At 36.7% G+C, this 22,796-nt stretch overlaps 1 protein-coding gene across 1 annotated transcript in view; it reads left to right on the top strand.

Annotated features, from left to right (window-relative positions):
* LOC148657520 (uncharacterized) overlaps window positions 1–22,522 on the top strand; it is a 46,207-nt gene extending 23,685 nt beyond the window's left edge. The window contains exon 2 of the mRNA XM_088644428.1: window positions 21,457–22,522. Within this exon, the coding sequence (XP_088500554.1) occupies window positions 21,457–22,522 (1,066 nt within the window). The remainder of the gene's footprint in view (window positions 1–21,456) is intronic.
* The last annotated feature ends 274 nt before the right edge of the window (window positions 22,523–22,796 follow it).

The raw sequence follows: 22,796 nt of genomic DNA, 5'->3' as shown, positions 1-22,796 counted from the left end.
ACTAGAGATGTGTAATAAATAAGAAATCATAATGAGGTACTGTAGATGGCGTAGGTGTGGTTCGAGGGGCATGGCTAAATGTGTTTGCCAATCTCACTGCTTGTGGATAGACAATCCTCACCTCACCACTGACAGTCCTCACCACGAATCAATTTCTTCAATTCTTCCAGAGGACTGATTACATACTGCAGACTGTACTGTAGAAGTCTAGACTGATGATTTCTACCCTTGTTTTTAGTGCAAATGTCATCATCTGTTAGTCACCTGCAAGTATGGTTATCTTTGGAAAGGAAATTCCTGACCCTTTCTTCAGATTGTTAAAATGTGGAGAACAATTTAGAAGTGACATTTATTATTAGAAGAAAATGTCACTTCTAAATTGTTCTACTCACCCAGTTTGGGACAATCAGTTGAAATACGGAACCTCATACAGGGAAGACTGAGGAAATGTTGGCTCCCCATTTCCCCAACACAGTTACCTTTCAAACCTCAGCTCTGGACCAGAGGTTCCGCCCTGATTAGCACATCACTTTCCAACAGCACCGCATGGCTGCATGTTCGGTTCACTTTGTCGCTGAAAGCCAAGACAACCCTTCTCGATGAATACCATCATACCCTTGGTGGTCGTGTTGCTTCTTGGGGAATTCTGGTTTCAATTGGACAGTGATATGACCCAGGCTCAATCCTATGATCCTAGAGCTCAACCTGTGCTTGTGCGAATGCCCAGCTGACCCACCTTGGAGGCTGTTTTTCTTCCAGTTTCTTTCTTCCTGCTTTTCTTCTTCTTCTTACTTTTCGAGACAATGTGGGCATACAACATGCAGTTATAAGTGCAAAATTTAAATCAAGGATTGTTTGTTTAACGTTTATAATGCGGGCGTAAGGCCTCATTTTAGTTGTGAAATAATTTCTGTCAATTTCTGTCAACTTAAACAAATATGGCACATTTCCACTCTTCACTCATCCTTTTTGTCTCATATACAATGTTTTTATACATTTTGTATTAAAAAAAAGCCTCAGAGGTATTGAAACGGTAAATTCAAACACTTAGTGCTGTGTCATGGTGTTATCAGACATGCTGAAATTTCATTTGACCTTTTTTGATGGTAAAGTTAAAGGTCCTATAACAAGGTTAAAGTTTTAGGTGAATGAATTTATTTACTTTTAGCTACTGTGGAAACAGTATTTGAACATTACAGTTAACATTATGTTCCCCAGTGTATGTCATGGTTAGGGACCAGAAAGTCTCAACATACAGCAAATCAACATGCATAGATGAAGATTTTCCCTATGAACTATACAAATATAGAGGGTTCTGGACCATAAGAGCATAAACTTTGCCCAGCGACTTAAAAATGATTTAAAGAAGGTTTTTCCCCATAAGAATTAATGGAACAGGGTCAGGTTGGGACCATGTGTTAGAATGAGTGTGTTTCACTTGTATCTAAACCAAATACAGTACACACGATTCTGTTATCAGTCTAGGCTACATACTGTGCCTTAATGCAAGTTAAAGCAAAATTACTTGGAAAGGGGAATTAATATATACAGTATAAGGAATAATGCAATTAGCTCAAGCTATGTTCCCAGCATACAGTTTAGATGGGGGAATATAAAGTATTTATAATCCAAAAAACAATAAACAGAAATAGACACCAACTCCTCTCATATTGTGGTCTTCTGAAACCCAACAAAGTCATTCAATGCTTCAGGCTGGCAGTGTTCAAGCATTTCAAAGCTAGAGATCACACTTTGATTCATTGTTTGTATCAGTGACGTAGCGTATGGTGGTAAGAACTCAGCTTCAATGTTAGGGTATAATGATTCATACTGTAATCTAAGCCTTGTGTTGTTGCCAGTAATTGTGTTTTTGGAATCAGCAATTGTCCCGCCATTTCTGTCTCTTAAATAGTATTTATGTTGTTTTTTCAAGTAGTTTAAGGGAAAAAAATATTTAGTGAAAAAAAATATACTTTATATCACTACACATGGTGCAAAGAATGATGCATAAGAGGATAATTATGTTTATGTTATAGTAAGAACATTTACTTCTAATATGTCAATTTGATTACAATGGTATGGTTTTCAAGAACCAAATGGTGTGCAGTGGAACCAATAGACTATTGACTGCTGTTAACCTCAACATGAAATATTTAAATATACTGTATATAGAGAGGGAAAGAGGTGAAAGAAGTGAGCTATACCAGTGAAGTTAAAACAAGACAATTCATCCTTTTCATGGTAAAAAAAAGTAATTGTCTTCATGACCCCATGAGAGGGTGGAAATTCAAAACTTAATGAGGTGAACATTTACAATTATATGGTTACCTAATGTGTTTTAAATTTGCCTTCTGACTCTAAAATGCTGTTTTGAAGGGAAAGCAGAACATCCCTGCTGTGTACAGTTATGTTTTTGGCAATGCTGTACTGTTTTATTTTTAATAATACTCTCTTTCAGCTTCCCTTAGGCAGGAAGACAAGGTTTTGTACTGTCTGATGCAGGTAAAGACAAATAACCTTTTTTTATTTTGCAAAAACTGGAAGAATTCTATTTTTCGCCCACACATGGCAGTCCTGGAGGCAGCTATCTCCCCTTGGGGGTGATGGGATCAAGAGATACTGACATTAAACAAAGCTTTTTTCCAACTTGTCTAACAGATCTCAGAGAAGGAAATCATTTGAAGCAAGTCTTGCTTGAAATTCTGCATGACCTAGTTTCTGAACTTAAAGTGTCAAAACTTCGGCAAAGAACAAAGCCCAAAAAGCTAAGACTGTATCCAGGGCTATCAAAAGAGGAAATTCCATGTGCTGAACAATGATGAATGATGATGAAGCACTACAGGGTCATCTGAGATTACCTGGGGTTCCCCACTAACAGAGGAGACGGGGATGAGAATGAACAGTGAGTGATGAAGTCATCAGTGCTACTAACTTTAGAAATCTAAATGACAAATCAGAACATCCCCAAACCATTCTGATAATCAAGACAACGAACTGTGAAATGGAAGAAAATGTGCTCTGTTGAGAGGTTTTGCTTGTTCAAAGAATCTTGTTGGTGCAAAAGAAATGTGGTCAACAGGGAACTTTTCTTTTTCCTTTATTATTTGCACCTCTGATGCATATGTTTAATATTTAACAATGGTAGACTTGCAGGGAAGAAGATAAAGCATACTGTCTCACTATTGCCATGAAACATTCCATTTAAAAAATCTGAAAAAATAAAATATAAATTATACAGCATGTAGTGAGGTGGTGGAAATTCCCCTTTAATATCAGATTAGGCTTTTAGGACTTTTTTAAGGTATTGTCTTACACATAATACAATGAAATATTCAAACTGAAATTTTTGATATAATATACAGTAAACACAGAATGTATGTCTATGATGACAGTGACAACAAGTTAAGCTAGTCTCAGGGTTGACAAAAATATGTTTCCACGATAGAATGATTTACCAGGTTGTCTAGATAACACTGAAAAATATTTCTCACACTGAATTCAAGGTACTGTATTTTGCTTTGCATGAGCATGAAAGTTCTAAAAACTGTGTACAGTATATGAAATATAATTTGAAATAGAAACAGTAAATTTTATGTAAAAGCCATTTTTTTAAACATTATTTTAGATATTTCCAGTACAGCTGGAAAGTTTAAGGCTGTTTAAGAATATACTGTACAACTGTACTTCAACAGAGACATCATTATATACAGTACATCTATGTTTTATACTTGCACATCACAGTTTGTTCACAGCACATTTCAAAGGATGAACTAAGCATTAATTTGGTCATTTTACCTTCAAAGCTTTTTGCAAGGTAAAATGTTTAATTAAATGCAATATTCATTTCTCGTTTCTATATCTTCATTAACTTTGTCATTCGAGTCTAGAAACCCTTGTTCTGCACAATAGATCTTTAAAATTTCTTATAATAACACACTATTTTCTGTTGTTCTTTTAAGTATCATAAAGGAAGTATGAAAAGTAATACAAATGAGGTGAATTACCCAGTTAAAGATACTCACAGGAGAATCCAGCTCCTGTTCACAGTACAAATAACAAATTAGAAGCTGTCTCAGAATGGGCATTTTTCCTCATTAAAATCTTTGCAATTAAAGTAGATTGGTCCTCCTGAAAAACCATGTTCTGAATGTGTATCCGGAATATCCTGGTTTTATTGGTTTTAGTTCATAAATCTGAGTGGAGCAAAAAAACATGCCCTCTGCTATCAAATAAATCACTGACCACAAAGCTTGCTAGTGCACAATACAGAGTGTTAAAACATAAGAAACCTTTCTCAACCTGTCTGAATGGAAAATTTGATTGTGCTGCTCAATGTGTCACAGCAGCTTCTGCAAAAAAAAAGTTGTATCATATCAGCATTCACAAATAAACTGGTATTAAGAAAAGTGGCACAAACTGGGGACGTTGTTCCTTTCAATTAAAAGATAACACATACTATACTGTACCTTAAAAAAAGCAATAAACAAAAGCCATCATATGATATGAAAGGACTCAACTGCATATCATACAGCACATTTTGTGACACAAAATATGAAATGCACCATTCTTGTTCATAACTAGACCTAACTGTATTCCTGAATCTCATCTGAAGGCTTGTTATCCAACAGCTCCATTTTAAATCTACATCCGCTGCACATTTGCTGGCTCTACTGGAGACAGCAGAGACAGTACGCCAGTAAAAAAAAAAAAAAAATCTCCTAACAGCTTTGAGGTAGATTCAACCAATTAAAACTCAAGGTACATGGTTTCTCTGTCCTTGTCCATGTCTGAGGGTTATGGCGGACTAAATGGCGGTTGGGCATTATAATTTACAGGTGAAAGAGCAAGAAGACTGAAGCCACACACAAGAAAGGGAAAGCAGAGCGGAGCACTGAGACAAGAAAATGAGAAGAGAAAGAAATGGATGGATGCAGGAGAAAGAAATGCCAAATTTGGAGAAGTGACTGGCCAGAGACATAAAGTACTGTACTGTACTGTACTGTAGCGGGCAGCCCGCGTGAACCTACTGTATGTTGTAACATAGTGCCAAAGAGCAAAGAAGGGCAAACAGAACAACAGATGGAGAAAACCTAAAGAGGATGAGCACTATACAGGGAAGACAGAGGTAATCCAGGGGGATACTAAGACAGTGGAGGGGTTGCCCATCTGGAGGTCTTTGTAGACTGTGCACCAGAGGGAAAGTGACTGCTATTTGTAGAAGTGGCTTGATCAAGACAGCCATGTCCTGTTGCTGAGGGTGTTGTTTTCCTAGACAGGTATGCAACAATCAGCTCCACAGAATCTTTTATTTTGGCAAAAGGAGTAATCAAGCTTCTGCAAAAACCTTTATTAAGACTGCTGGATTGAATGAAGACAAAAAAAAAACAATGCTGGGTTTTGAACTTAAAAAACCTCGATTTGAAGACCGATGAATAACCACAGAAGATCAGAGGCGAGACAAAAAGGAGATGACAGCTGAACTGGCAGATTCAGTGCGCTGGGGCTCGGAGGGTATTTATTTCCTGATAGAGTTCATCATCTAAGTCTCTGCTGATTAAATACACTGTCATGGTAAGGAGTTTAATATATGGATGAGAATGTTTAGGACTGTGGTTCGAGCAGATATACTGTAACTAGAGATAGTGGTCCAAGGCCTTGGTTGATTTTAGAGGACGATCAGTTGGATACAAAGCTGATAGGTTGAGATGGTCACTGTGATGGCAGAGCTAACAGTGTGTTGGCTAAATGTGAAAGCAAGTCCATTAAAAAAATAATGAAAGCAGCAGGTAGTAATGAATGTTTGGCAAAATATAATCCGAGTTTAGAAATTGATTGTGGAGAACTGCAGGCTAGGTTGTAGCAGTGTGTAGTAGTGCTATCTTCTCTAGACTCATACCTGGGAGATTGTGGGTCCAAATACTGAGCGGAACACAGCTTCCATACTCTTTCACTTTATAAAAATGGGTACAAATGTAAATTGCTAATGTGATGTAAAAACATGTACCAAATAAATAAGTAAAAGTAGTCTAAAATGAGTGACGAGAAAGCAGTGATGGGTTTAGCCAGCAGAACATTAGCTGAAACAGCTCATTAAGTCTCTTGAAAGCACATAGAGTACTGTAGAAATTGTATCAGTGAACTGCCTGGGGCATTGGTACCAAAGGAATGAATGATGGGATAGATTGCATTTGATGTCTTTATTTATAACCTTGTACAGTAGCTGTGATTGTTGTGTTTTAGAATTATTTCCCCAAACCTTCGTTATAAGCTTCAGTAACAGTTTACATTAGTATATTCATTCTGATAAAGACACCAATGCCATCCCTACTTTAATGAAGACACTTTTTATAACTTGTATTGGTGTTTTACACATTTTTGGTATATAGTTATGAAAGAACTTATACCTTTAGTGTTAAGTGTTCAGAATGTGTTTATAACAGCATAAACAGGAAACATTAGAGAGAAATAAATAGGAATTGTTTTTACGGAATATTTATAGGAATATTAAGGTATTTAAAGGCAAAAAAACTTTTAGTCCAAAAAAAAGAAGAGTTTAATAATGTTAGCTCACTGGATGTCATTGAACTGGTTTTCACAAGAAAGAAAATCAAAGAAAGTTTGAGACTGTTTTATCAGCTGTTCTTTTAGGTGCACAGTTCATTTTATAATTTATTCTAAGTTTTGATGTTTTTCTCACTCCTCATCACACATACAGTGTGTGATCATCACACCTTGAAGTTGCCTGATTGTCATTTTCACTTACTTGTACCATGCATATAATGAGTGAGAAGAACTTGAAAAATGGTATTATTAAATCAGAGTTTATTTGATGGTAAAGTCAATCATTAAGATGCCAGAGCTTCCTCTGACTGACTTACTGTAGGGCCTTTATAGTCTTGTTGAGTCTTGAAGCCTTCTTGATCCTGCATTACTATGGCTTCAGGATCCTTACACTTTTCATGTTATTATAGTTTGACTGTTATTGGTTTCTAATGTTCCCCAAGAGGAATCTACTACATATCACCTGAAAGGAAACAACACACTATTATCATAACCCTGGTGCTCTGAAAAAAATGCCATCACTTACCTTCCAGCTTGCTCTGCTATTGGCCTTAGTGGGATGCTGGGTTGGTGATAAGTTGCTGTGTCAGTAGTAATTTCATAGGAGAAGAAAGGCGTGGCTTGCTGATGTACCTGAGCAGTCTAATTGCAGGATTCTTTTCTACATACTGAGTAGTGGGGTAATGACAAATGCGCTTTTCCAAGGCAGTGACCGAATTTTTGTTATGATTCTAACCTAAGCATGAGCTATAGTAAAACTATAAGCCCATTGGAAGGGAAACAATCAAAATTAACGATTCCTAATTGAGTGCATTTTAGGTAACGGCCACAAGGCGGCGACACTTTCCTGAGCCGTAGGATCCTCAGGCAGAACTGTGGTCTTTCTAATCCTCCTCCACTGCACTACTGAGGAGTTGAGGTGAGTCACTTCAAATCAAATCGCCGAACTCCTGTTTGAGAGTAAGCGGTGGGCAGCTGCAGAGCACTCCAAATAATGACATTTTTCAAATCTTTTCCAGGTGAAGGGACTATCCAGTCCATAAATCTGGCCTTCATATGGTTTGCATCTTTTTGCATTTTTGTTATGAATAAATCTGGAGGTCACCGTATATTACGCATCCCTATAGTATAATACTGTAAGAAGAGAAAACTAGAAGCATAAGGATACTGAGTACCAATGTTATTTTTTACATTTTAGTAAAACAATTAGTTCAGGTGTCCCTTGTGTCAAGGCTGAGTGAATAATATTTTCATCAAAAACAAAAAACTGGTCTGTTATGAAATTTTTGGTATTTTTCCTTTGACCTGTGATTCACTTCTATGGTGCCATAAAGATAAGCAAAGATTTATTAGACTTTAAAATATAAAATCTCTTCTGCCTTCATTTTGCATCAAGGGGTTAAAGCAGACCATCATCAATTTGCAAAACATAGGTTTTATTGATAGTTGTGAGGATGGCGGTTAAAGAATGCATTCACTGTATTTTAAGCAGTGTCAGTGTGTGAAACAGAAACTGACAATTTGATTGTCTGAAAAATTAACTGTGGGGTGAACCAGTGAAATCGGAAAATAACACTGAAAGGTCAAGGGCATCTAAAAATAAATGCAACAACTTGTTTTTCCAGTAAAGAGAAGAACATCTTATACAATGGACATTTTAATGGGAATGAAGCTAGTTTCTAAAATTCATGGGAAAATGTATGGCCTTTGCTATATGCTTGATAAAATAATTCTGTGAGAAGTTCTGCTCTTATGAAAAGTGATATTTTTCTTTTTTCCCCCAAGATTACTGAGCTACCTTTTTCAATTTTTTATGAAGCAATAGCTGTAGGTGGTGTTGGCTTTATATTTTACTAGCTTGAATACTTACTTATGTGGTGGTTGGAAAATTAGAAATTAAATGATTAGGCTGTGATGAATCGTGCCAAGCCTTATAAAATGTGAATTCTCTGTTAATTATGTCATTAATTTAGCATCAAAGCTAAGTAGACATATTTTTTAAGGATATTAACACACCACCATCCAGTATTTGTACATAATCAAATTTAAATGGTGTGAAAGTAGCACAGATTATCTGATTCTGTTTGACAATATGGTTTACATCAAAATAAGCAATGTTCAAATTATGTAAGATAGTACATGTGGCAAAACAAGTTTCCTGAGCATCCTATTTTCAAATCTTTAAAAGAGCATTATTTGTTTTCACAGGGAATGGGTTTTACACATTTGTTTTCATGTGTAAAACAGAATCAAAACTAATAACATTATTGACATTAGACATTATTAAATATATTTTAGTGATTACTGCTAAGCATTTTTTTTTCATTTCAGATGATTGAGTCTCAGTCTGAGACCAGGATCTAGAGCGTTGATTAAAAATTGGAAAAGCAGTAGTACCAGTACAGTTCCCTATGGTACTCCACTGATTGCATCACCTCATTTGGAGCACTGACTTCTTATCCGCAATCCCTGTCTTCTATCCATTAACCAGATCTCATTCCATATACAATACATACAGTATTGTGTTGAATGGCAGCTGCCTGTATTTTAAAACTTAACATGTTATGAGAAACTTTATCAAATGCTTCCTAAAAATCTACACACAGTATATCATACAGTATGTTCTGTGTGTCCACCACTGTTGTTGCTTGACTAAGAAAGCTCACAAGAAGAAGATGGTAAGACTTACTTTTGTACATTTGTACCTGCTGACTATTCCCGAGTAACCTGACCCTTAGAATTCTATTTCCATATAGATGAACCTCCGTTTTAGTTAGAATTATCACTGACATAGCTTCACATGTAATAGGAGCAACAATTGTTCGTCAATAACGACTTGTTTCAGTCTTGTCACTTTTTCTCTGGCTGCATGCTACATTATGAACAATTGCTGGAATACCATCAGATCCTCAAGACTTATCTTAAGTGCTTTTAGTACCTGTTGATACAATTCTGCCTCTTCAGTGTATTGATATTTAACACAGAACTTGATCTTGTCTAAACCTGAGGCATGTTCTTGAATTTGCCCTTGGTAAAAACACCCTAGTGAAAAATATATTACAAGAACCACTTCCCAGTTTTGTCACCCTTGAACTTGTCATTTTTCAGCCTGTGGGAGGAACCCTGAAAACCCACAGTCAGCCATGATTAACTAAGGTGAAAATGTACAGTACATATATTTTAGAAGGATCACGACACACTGAAGTCAATTTCTCATTACAGGGCTAAATACAGGCCTTCAATGTCACACTGCTGACATGGTTACTATTCACAGCACAAAACTGTAAATAATTGAACAGAAAAGATGACAGAAAGACAATTCAGTAAAAGACTAACTCCATATGTGGAGATCTAAGTAAACTTTTAGTCTGTCCCTCACCACCATGCTGAGGTAACGAAATTGTGCCTAGCATGCAGCGTCCCATTTCTTTCTAGAAATCAAACAAAGGATTACTGGGTTTCTGTTTTTTCTGTGTGTTTTCCGTTTTTGCCTGTCCGTTTCTTCCAGCTCCCTGTAGCTGGCTCAGATTTGCTTCACTGAGGTTTTTTCTCTCTTTATGCCATGATCTTATTTTCTTTCAGTGTCCTGCCTTTCATTTATTAAAGGCACCTTCCTCAGCTCTTTTTATCTGACCTGGTTTGGATAGTAAAATGTGATATTGAAACTCCATATTTCTCTTTAACTTAAGATCAGATGGATACTCTGCTCTGTCTTCTCCTTACAAATGTGTCTTCCTAAAGCTGTGTCTCCAGATTTTATGAAACCGTGTGTAAGCTGCTCTTTAGATTATCTCAGTAGGGAAAGATGTTTGCAGCAGCACATTCAAAGAGCTGGCTCTTTCTTTCTTCTTGCCTAATTATACGTATGTGTAATGTTAAACAAAATGTATAGAACCATTTTAGTGAAAGTGGAACCCAGCACTACCACTGTATTTTAATTACTAGTTGCCTTAGATACATTCTTCAGATACATTCTTCTTTATACTGTACGTGACATGTGTCTCACACGATGAAGATAAAACCTGTTCCTTTTTCATCTTGGTAAAAATTAACAGATCTCCCCTCATTAAAAATTTTACCACCTGAACTTTCCCATGGCAACAACATATACTTTTAAGATTACAGATTGCAATGCTGTTTCCCAGAATGCTCATGTTTACAGAATCAATTTCAAGGAGACATTATAATGCAGACCCAAGGCTCCTGAGAGTATGAAAATCTACAGATGCCCTTTAAGGGTATTTGCAGAACAAAAACACAATGATATAACATAAGCTTACAAAACAATTCAGATAAACCCTTGCATGTTTGACATGGGGCATCTTAATTTAAAGATCAGAAGGGTTTGTTTTTAACATGGTCGAGCATTTATTTTGTATGACTTTGACTTTGTTGTTGACTTTGAAATGCAAAATACCGTAAGATAAAGTTTTACAAGGATTGCTATAATAACACAGAGAGAAGGGAGCCCATTGACTCTCTCACTTCAGGTAGGAATTAGTCCATAGCATACACAATTTAACAAATAATCTGAGAGGTATCTTTTATAATACAGTAACTCCCCAAAAAATCCAAACACTTAAATTGTAATATTTATTCCCAGATTGAAGAATTACACATGCTTCTTTCACCATCAAGAGTTTGGAAACTGCAGATTAGTAAATTCAACTTGTATGCGTGAAATGTGCTTCACTGGAGAAACACTGCTATGACTTTGTTTACTGTAGCAGTTGGAATGGAGTGAACCTTTACTACAGTAGAAGTAAAAACAGTACAGTACATCACACATCGACAACTGCTTTTGGGACAGTTTGCTACACTGTTTGTGGATGGCAGTGAATAAGTGAATAAACTCTGAAGATTAATTCCAAAAGTTCTGTCTCTTTTCCAGGTGTTCATGCTTCTTCTATTCTCCTAGAAGCTTTTTCTTTTTTTCTTTTTTACAGCATGCTGACCAGTATTGTAGAAAAAAATTGGAATGAAGAATGGCCAGTGCTTTGTACCACTTCAATGTAAAATCCCCTTGATTTAAACCCTGCACTTTTGCCTACAGTGTGTACTTTCACAACAAAATTTCACACCTTGTAACCTGATCTCATTATACTGTATATCAGAAGCTAAGCAATAAAACTCCAGGTTGCTCCTATAATTAGTGTTGATGGACCAGTAAGTGGAATTTTAACCTCTAAACCAGAATTTCCTTTGTTGACCTTTGTTAAAAAAAGACCTGATTAAGTGTTCATTAACAATCCCATAACTGTTTGTTAGAGTACCAGTTAACCCATGTGTACTGGCTAAATGCCAAGCTCAGTTTGCTCAATTTGGCCTACATAATCCCCCCTTAATACAATTTGTAAAGAAATTTCTCACTTCTGTATCTGATCTGCTGTGGAGATACTGTGCATCACCAATGTGGCTTCTGCCCTTCAGTGTTAAGGTATTTAGCTGCATTTCAGAGGGAGTGTGTCCACTTCTATGAACACTAAGTGCCTTTGAGTTTCTTGAGGCTAAAAAGTGCTATACTGTATAAATGTACGGAATTGTAATTCTTATTAAATATCCTAACATTCTGTCTTTTCTTCCCCAAATACTTTAGAATATGGATGGACAGTCTTGATCCAGGTGAGTTGTATTTTAGCTTATTAAATGCTGGTGCTTTGAAGAGACAATCCTAGAACACCTGCGGACACACTGGTCATTCAGGATCAGCATTCCCTGTCTCTGAACTATAAGGTGGAAGAATGTTTTCCTTTCATACAGAACATACTGTACATGGATACATAGATCTGAACATTGTTTATTGTGAATTTTTATATACATGGAGGAAAAACATTAAATCACATTGATCAAATCTCTATCATTCTAAAGCATCACTCAATCGTTTACTATGAATAAACTCATTCAAGGACAATTCAATATTTTTGTGTGAAACCCCAATGACAAAGCCTTCTCATTTGCTCACATATTTCTTACTGAAATTGTAGCTGACAAAATTTGCTTCCAAATTTAAAGGACCCTTGGTCAGGTCAGATCCACTGAAGTCTTCCTACTGTGATTGCCCTCACTCTCATCGAGTCTTTATTCAGGGGAAGAATAAAAGTTACTCCAAGGAAATAATTCCAGAAACCTCAGCAACTTATCATAACACAGAAAGAGCTGACTGCCATCAGCTGGGTATTTGAATACCCATGTATGTACTGTACATATGCAGAAACTAACCTTTTCTTGAGGTACTTGTAAGTGTGCGTGATTTGTGAGGACAGGAGCGAGAGTTATGTGTTCATCATTTTCTAATCAACACCTAGGAATAATTGTTATTTTCAGAAAATATTGTTATTATTAGAGTGTCTCCACCTCACATGAAGTACACACATATTTAAAAGTGTTATTACTGAAAAAGCTGAAATTGACAGAATTGATTTGGGCTGAAGCATGGTACAGCAATCTAAGACAGCAGGTGGTTCTGAGAACAGCAGATGAATTGAACAGCCTGAAAAAAACTAACAGTAGGAAGAAACTCTGCTGAAGAAACAAACTAACAACCAAAAATGTATCTTCGAAGATATGGACAGAACAGCTTGGAGATTCGTCACATCAGATGTATTCGTGTCTGGTGGCAGATGAGATCTGAACATTAGGAATGTGGTCGACTATAATCAGGACACAATCCTGGATTTAAGAAAGCATCAAAATGGAATTTGCTTTTGTGTTTGTGCTTTGAATGCGCAAGCTGAAAATCGATAGAAAACAAGAACAAATTTTATTTCCTGCTCTGGGAAGCCACCCTGTCTTTTACAGGTGTACAGTATGTATAGTATAAGCAATATGTGTTCGATTTTCAACAATTTGAATTTTACAATTTATTTTTAAAACTGAATAATAATAACTGTTGTTGGAAGTGAAGGGGAAAAAATCACAAGATTTGGGAGATTAAAATTATGTGACTGGCACTAATTTAAATTGTTCCCATTATAAAGCAGATAACTGATTTACCTTAAGTAAACTGTCACGTTTAGCAAGAACTTTTCAACAACAGCAGCTTTCATCAAGGGGAGAATGGCATGATCATGCAAAACAGCTCTGTTACGATGACTTGTTTCACAATAAGATTTTCACATTATTGTGGAAGGAAATGCAATCAATCCATCTGTAGCAAGACATTAAGAGCAGGTCACACATCACTGAACTCACTCTGTCCTTCTTTCTTTGTTTCTGACAGGACATGATAATGTGCCTCTTTTCTAGAGATCACAATATACATCAGCATTTATCATGGTTAATGCCACTTTGCCGTCATGTAAAAACCACGTTGTTCTTTATTTCAGTTAATTTACACTTTATCACATTCACTGTTTTGTTCTTTTCAAAATGCTAATTTAAGACCATTGTGTTATCATGTGTAATCGTAGGAGTGAAGCTTGAGATTCTGTTTGTTGCTTTAAATTAATAAGTGCAGCGTTAGTTAGTGGGAATGAGTCCTTCTACACCCAGGCTAAGCTACATGAACATTCCTAGGAGACTATTAAATGTACTGTAGGTGGTTCAGCAAAGTTCTAACAATACATCTGTGGAATGTCTGTAATACTACAGGATAGGAGAGTCTGCAAATTGAATAGCCAAAGTCTAAGAAATATACTATATATCCATGTACACTTAAAACAATTTAAATACCTTGTGTCCAGTATCAATTGCCTTGATTTGGAATAGGTTTCCATTAATAGTTTTTTAATATAAAATAATATATCTACTAAAAGATATGTTTATAGTTCACCCATACAGGATTAGAGTAAATTTGTGTACTTTTTTATTTTTAATTATTTACATTTCATTGTATCCAGTTAGATTGTTCTAGATAATGTATAACTGTGCATATCACAGTTTAACTCAAAATATTTTAAATATTAATTAATAAATTAAAATTCACTGAATTGAGTTTTATATTTTTGCATGAACATGGCTTTAAACAGATTTTCTAGAAAAGGAAGGAACATTCTATTCTGCTCCTCAGTAGTCAGACGTCAGTAGACTTCTCCACCATCACAAGGGAGTGCCTAGCCATCAGATGAGAATGAGAGACTCTTCGATATTACTTGCTGGGGAAATTCCTCTTATTGGAAACAAACCACAAATACTAAAATCTATGGAGGACACCGATCCTGACGTAGTGGACTTTGTCATTACAATCATTTAAGTATGGCATTATGTATTATCCCAGAACCACTAATGTTATGGCTGATCTTTTGAATAATAGTCTGTTTAAAGCAACATGTTTAATGCTGAAATCTACCCTTTCAGTATTGCACTATTTTAAATTCACAATTTCTAACATAACCCACTTAAAATATGGCAACTTTGAAGTTCAGCAACATACTGTATCACCATTCTTTCCTTCTTGATAGAAAATGTAGGTAGGTGTCTTGGGAGTGTTAAGCATTTTAAAGTCAGATTTATTGTGTTTCACAACATGAATTCCACAAGAAATCCACAAAAACTTGCTCTTGATCAGTAGTTTTGGACAAATTCTACCAAGTGAACTTTCCACTTCCAGATCATACTGTATATATCTTAATTGTTGAATCTACCATTTACTTCCACCTTTATATCAAAATGAATTTATATTACTGTATCTGATTTTGTTATACAGTACCTTGTTTTATATCATATTTATATTATTCATCCTGCTCAGTTACTATAGAAACTAGGGCTGGCTGATATGGCCAAAAACATTATCACGATAAACATTTTCATATCAGTCGATATAGATAATTATCACGATAAATGTCAAATCATTATTTCTTTCAAGTTTAAGGCAGATTTTGTCTCCTGAGTTGAAGAAACCAGACAGTTAATTGGTAAATTAAACAGCTCTTTATTTTAAGAACACAGCAAACACTTGCCAAACAGCAGAAACATTAAACAAATCTGAGGTAGAGAGTATTCAAGTCTTTTTATGTCAAAATATGCATGAGTAAAAATTACAAAATAAATATCTTAATAGAAAAATGGCTCAGACAGACTGCAAAGTTTAAAGTGCTCTGTTTTATGTCTGATCGTAAAAAGCCAAAATATCTCCAAATTACCGAAGTTGAATGACCTTTTCTGTCAACGATGTCATCGTCCTTCGAGCTGGTCGTTGACAGCACTACATTTGCTTCAATGTCGCTCATTTCTCAACTACTAATTTTGGGGAGGAATGAAACCTAAGTGGTAACGGACCTCTTACAAGGTAAACAAAGCATAAATAAACACTCATTCCAGATCTGGAGTTTATGGAAAACTGTGATGGAAGTTGCATTTTCTGTCTTTTTAACGTAACATCTAAACCACAACAATTCAGTTCCTGTCCAGTAGCTACTCAAATCAATGCATTATATTCCCATTTGTGAAGCATTTAGTTTTATCCCTATGACAAAAAAATCTAAAATTCTTAAATACTGCATATTGTATTTGTCTATTAAGCATCATCCTGCAGCTCATTTTCTGTCACTGGTATGATTTATGAATCTTATCATATTTTGGTACAGATCAGATTCAGCCAAGGAAATTTTCATTATGTTTCGTATCTAAAGTCTGATTGTGCTGCTAAGGTGTAATTCAACTGGTGGTAAAGGATGCATGACAAAAAGAAAATTGCATACCAGTTCATTAGATAACTGCTGATTCCATCCCACACCATAAAAGACTGACCTCCATATCCGTCATTTTCTGCAGCTTAATGCGGCACGTACAATTTCCCATATCGTCTCCAATCCAAGAAATACCTGTCAGTATAATGAGCAGAGTCTGGGCTCATCAGAGAAATTGGTGGACGAATCTTACAAATTTACAGGGCCTAAAATTCAGCCTGAGGTAGAGATCTGACAATAGCTGTTTTCCTTCGTCAGCCGTTTTTAAAACATAAATTGCTCAATACCCCAAAATCATAAATGTTACTAAGGTACAGGTAAATAGCTCATTCTAATAGCTTATCCAGAGTTCAGTTCCAAAATATAACAGGTATTCCTGAAAAGCGGAGTTGGACTCTATGACCTAATTTGAAACTTGGAGAAAACATCTACAGTAAATGGCTCCAAGATAGGATGGGGTCTCAGATGTGAAACAAATTTAACCTTAGACACGCTCCCGTGAAACAATCAGGATTTTCTACAGGTTCTCTTATGAAACTGCCATTCAGCTGGCATTCAGTTTACAAACAGAAAACTACACTTTGGGAGCAATCTACCGATGAATTTGCATACAGTAGGTTTAGAATAAATGAGTTCACATTAACATGAGAGTTAACATGCTTCCATTGGTCTTGGAAATGTTTTCCGCACAAATGGGAGAGAATACAGTACAAACTCCACACAGATACTGTAGCACCCCAGGGTCCCTGCACTATGAAACAGCTAACCACAACACCACCATCCTACCCTAAAGATGTATTTGTATACAGTATCTGCACCTAAGCACATTTGCTTCCACCATGTTCTCTCCTTTGTGTTAAAGTAGGTTGTGTACAGTATGTGTCACGCCCAGTACACCTAGAGGGTGCTCTACTTCTGTCCTGTTCCTTATTCCCTGTTATTATTCATGTCTTTGTGGTGTGTCTTCTTGTGTTGCCTATTTACTTCCTGTGTCTGCTCTGCTCCTAGCTCAGCATTGAGGGTTCGAATGTCTTGAGACCCGCCTAGCACCAGCTCGTCTCCTCAGCGGCCTGAGGTCATAGGTTTCTACCTGACATCGCCTGACCTCCTGAGCCTGGGCTAACCCTCGTTTTGCCACTACGCATAGGGTCTTTTTAGCTCTCCTGGCCATTCCACGGCATGCCTTTCTGACATCCGTGACAGGATGCTTATCAGATTTCAAAATAGGAATTGCAGGTTCATATTATTTACAATTCAAGATCACATGTTAAGGTGTTATACACAGAAGATAAAAAATATAAAAATAGTAAAGATATCGACACACTTTTATTTTAAGCTTATTTTTGTGGTTGCTGACAACAGTGATTCTCACAAAATATTTAAAAGCATAATCTTAAATCTTATTATAGCACAAAACTGGCTTAAGATAGCTTCTGAGACCTTTAAACCTTCTTAAGCATTCAGATTACGTGTGTTTCATTTTTAGCATTGTTGTTGCCATTGTCAACCAGGATTAGGCTTCCTTGCAAACATTCTGTTATGTGTAAAACATTACATCAAGTTTTAATTTAAGACTAAATTAAAACTGTTCTTCTTCACTAGTTTTATAATGCATTCTTATGTATTGTACATTGAGATGAAGATGTAAGGTTTACAGTATCAAAGAGCCTATCAGTAGAATGATATTGTAAGTGAAATATTGATGTTACATCGTGACTGTGTTGACTTGTATGCCAGCAATCAATTCTAAAAAAGTTAAACAGTAAACTTTATTCAATCACAAACGTCTGCTGCTTTAACAACACATTACAGTAAATGAAGTCTTCAGCTTTCTCTAAAATACAATTTGCGATGAATTGATTTCTTTGTCAGAACTCGGTCAAATGCATTGGATGTTTAAATCAGACAGGCTCTGGGTTTCATACAGGCAGACAAAGAAGTGACTCATTTGATTACTAGCAGTTCACCATGTTCTCATAGAACTTCAAAGCTGAGAAACGTCAGGCCTCACTTGACAGACACGTGAACATTCTTGACTGTGTCACCTCTCAGCAGCATTTTCTTACAGTGCATTGTCATAGCAGCTAAAGATTTATCACAATGACCCAAAAGCCAACTGTAATCATTAGTCGGGAAACATCCATCTTCCCCAGCAACAAAAATGTTGTGTCACTGATTCTAAAGAAAAGATTATGGCCTTTCTATTCTCTGATGCCAGTGGCAGTATTTCAAAGCATTCAGTGTCAGAACAATTTGATATAAATGATAATCATTATGTCAGCAGCTTAAAAATATTTCTCAAGGTTGTCCAAAAGACCAGAACACATGAGCAGTATAATGTGAATTCAAAGAAGAACATGATGTGTGAATCTTCATTTCAGTTTGGGGATAACATTCTAACGTATCTAATTGTAGATAGCTATATTTGTAAATCGTTGAATCTTCACAGCTCACAAATGACAACCTACAGAAACTAAGCAGGTGTGAGCCTGGCCAGAGCCTAGATGGGAGACCTCCTGGGAAAAGCTAAGGTTGCTTCTGGAAGTGGTGTTAGTGGGGCTAGCAGGGGGGGGCTCACCCTGTGGTCTGTGTTCTAATGCCCTAGTGTATTAATGGGGACACTATAATGTAAAAAGGTGCCATCCTTCAGATGAGATGATAAATGTCCTGTATCTCTGTGGTCATTAAAGGCATTTCTCCCAGGGCATTTCTCCAAAAGAGCATGTGTTTTGGCCAAATTTCCCCCTGGCCTTTATCAGTCATGGCCTCCTTATAATACCCATCTACAGCATGAAATTGGCTGGCTTCATCAGTCTGTTCTCAACACTGAGAGCTGGTGTGTGGTGAGTGTATTGGCGCACTTTGGCTGCTGTCACATCATTCAGCTGGGGGCTGCACATTGGTGGTGGTGGAGGAGAGTACCCATTACCTGTAAAGTTGAGTGGAGTGTCCAGAAAAGCACCATAGAAGTGCAAGGAATTAATATTTTTATTTACGAATTTATCAACTCAAAGTTTTTAAAATATGCTCCTGAACAAATACATGGAAACTGCAGTAATTGCAATATATGTTTGTCTCACGGTGCTTACATTTAATTTAATTTCTTTTTGCATTCAAAACTACAGAGTTTTGCAAAAGACCCGTTAATGCAAAAGATCCATACAGATCTTAGAAATTAAAAGTTATAAAGATAACACAATGGGATACCTAAGTCAGCAAATGTCTTCAGAATTAACAGTGCAAGACAAACTAGAGGACACTAGTGGAAGCCTTTAATCTGAAGACAGGAAGCATGCCTTTATGCAGAGGATTTTGAGAGTACTGAACAAGCTGCCCAGCCATTTTTTTTATATTGCCAACACCCTAGCTTTTTTCAAGAAAAAGCTGGATGAAATCATTGGATCAATACTGCAGCTAATAACATGTATTGTTCACAACCTTATTAACCTTGTTTATATTTTCTTAAAAACTAATGAGCCAGTTTCTAATTACTCTTTAATGTCAACTGCGTGGCTGTACTTAAGTCTAAACTTGACTTCCAGGTCACAGTAAGGGTGCTGTTTTAAATAGTAACGTGATTTTGTGTTCACACTGTTTTGTGAATGACCATTGAAACCAGTCATGGAATGTGTGTTTCCACATTTCAATGATGACCAATCAGACAGTGAAGCCACCTAGTTAGTACTAGTTAGTATACTACATTGCAAAAATGTGTTTTCCTCTTCATTGTGTTATGACTGTTTACCTCACTTTTCTGTTATTCCTACAGTATGTCAAAGTATTCATTGTAATGCACAGTGCCTGGATGACCAAGCATGCTCAGTTTGAAATAATATAATGCTTTAGAGAAATAGATCAAGGTGGATCTTCTTAAGGACACACAAGTGCCTCAGAGTTTTCGACCACCCCTCTTAATTGATCATGAAATGTATTCTCCGTTCCCTGAAGGCAGGCGCACTTTTTTCCACACTAATCTTTGTTAGCCTGCTGTGTGTCTTGCTGCTTATCTGCAATGTGTTAGAATTAATTTCCGCTTTTGCACATGTACAAGAAGACCCATCGAAGCAATAAGCTATTAACTTGTATAAGGATCAACACCATTAATTTGTAACCGCAAACCTTAACCTTGAAGAGACTAGAGATTCCAATGTCAGATGCACAGGAATGTCACAAAGGTTTAAAACTGAATTGGTCTTACAATTCTCATGTTTTTTTTTTTATCACACCAGAAGTGTATGAGCCAAGAAACAGCCTTTTGTAATTGTAAAACCTTGACAGACCCCATTACCTTTTTTTTAATTCTGAGTGTAGAGTAGTAGTATGGTTTAATTCTTTCTATGAATCTTCGGATACACTTTAAATTTAATCTTGTGTCCTCACAGAATCCTTTATCCTTTTGAAGAATTTTAGAGAAATTCTCCTTTAACTTTTTTACATGACAAGAGATCAGACATTATTCTTGTTGCTCCTTTTTGAACTCTCACTGATGCTATAATATTATTTTTGTCGCATGATGTGCACCAGAGAACAGTATTCTTAAAGTCTTACTAGTATATTTTAAAGGTCAAGTAATTTCCCTGAGTTTTAATATCATACTTCTTGTAGGACACATTTAATAAAATAAATGTTCTATAAAGAGTATAGGGTTTGTGGCCAGATGACTCTACTTTATATACAGAGCAAAATAATTTATAAACCAATCTTCAATCAGCCTTTGGTACTCCATGCTATTTTTGCCTGTTTATATCTAAATTAGACATTGAATTAAAGTGTTCTTGTGCAAAGTGCAAAGACCTTGAAAAGTGGCACCTTCATCCATATTTATGAGTTAAAAGGGTTAAAAGCACTTTCAGACCAAGTGGAAATTGACAGTACACATTTCTGATTTTCATCTATTAAAGATGACCTCTGACAGTCATTGCAGAGAATTTAATGCTCTTTTGTAATAGCAACAAAATCTTGACTAAGCATTTGACCATCAACTGAAATAGAATTACTGATTACTCTCGTTATTCTTCTTTTACATTGAGAAATATACTGTAAAAAGGGAACAAAAACTTTTTTCCCCCAAAATGGATTCTGACGTGCTACATTTATACTGTACATTAGAATCTTGCAAAATATCCATTAGTGTTATGCACCAGTGTTAATTAATTTAAAAGTCACTAATGTAATAATATTACAAAATTGAAAGGCACACACTTTCTTCCTAAAGCTTAAGGTCTAAGCTTTCTGAATCTTGCATCAGTGCCACTATTTAAATAAACAGTTTGATAAACCAAAATTATCAACCTTCTCTTTGTTGCTCCAACGACCAGCTTGAGTGCTTCCTGCACCATTTCACCAACTTCCACCCGTCCCTCAAATATACGGTTAACATATCTTCCACTACTCTTCCGTTTCTAGACATCAACTTCTCCATCAACTACCCCCGACTCTCCACTTCGGTTTATTACAAACCCACAGATTCACACAGCTATCTCCTGTACAGCTTATTTCAACCCAAACACACTAAAAACTCTCTCCCTTTTTCACAGTTTCTTCGGCTACGACGACTATTCAGCGACGACATCGACTTCGAGAACCAAGCCCTCAAAGTGTACTCCTTTTTCATCAACAGAGGATACCCCAGCAGTGTTATTGAGAGGGCCCTTGCCCGAGCCAAAAACAACCCTCGGACCACCAACTCAATCAGGAATTCCCACCATAACAACTGCATTCCTTTGGTGCTTCTCAACCACCCCAACACACGTCCTATCCCCAGAACTATTAACGACAACTTTTCCATCCTACAGGATGATCCCTCCATTGGGGCCCTCTTTTCTGACCACCCCATCATCTTATATCGCCGACCACCTAATCTGCATAACCTTATTGTTCACAACTCCCTTGACCGCCCTCAGCAACCATCCACATCAGGTACTTTCCCTTGCAACACAGCTCGCTGTATCACCTGCAAGTACACATCCAACACCACACTCATTCAAGGCCCCTCGGGACAATTCCAGATCACCCAGATGGCACCTTGTACCTCCAGCAACCTTATTTACTGTATCTGTTGCAGTAAATGCCCAGCCATTTACATTGGAGAATCAGGAAGGAGACTCAGAGACCGCTTCAGAGAACATGTCAGGGCTGTGAAGATTAAAGATCTCTCCAAGCCCATTGTTTCTCATTTCACCTCTGATGACCATGACCACTCTAATCTCTCCGTCTGTGTTCTTAAAGACGGTTTTCCGAACTCATACATCAGAAAGACTACAGAAACCAAAATTATCCTGCAGCTACGATCACACCTTCCCCCTTCTCTGAACGACAGACTACTTTTCTTTTAAATGTTCTCCATTCATTGGAAGTTTCATTTCACACCTCTCTGCACCCATTCTGACTTCACACCTCTTGATTGGTCTCTCTTTCTGTCCCTTGCTCCCGCCTCTCACTCCACCTCCCTCCCAGCCTTTGTTCTCCCACTACATTACCTTTGCTTACTGCCTTGTCTCTCTCACACCTGAAGAAGGCTCCATGGCCGAAACGTTGTGTTTTCTTTCTTCTTTTTTTTCAGCATGGAATAAACCTATTACTTGTTCCTATATATACACATATACAGTA

Source organism: Lepisosteus platostomus, chromosome 8 (genome assembly GCF_059453375.1).
Source record: "Lepisosteus platostomus isolate fLepPlt1 chromosome 8, fLepPlt1.hap1, whole genome shotgun sequence".
Lineage (NCBI taxonomy): Eukaryota > Metazoa > Chordata > Actinopteri > Semionotiformes > Lepisosteidae > Lepisosteus > Lepisosteus platostomus.
The sequence above is the reverse complement of the archived record's forward strand: the minus strand, read 5'-3'. Positions and strand labels throughout refer to the sequence as shown.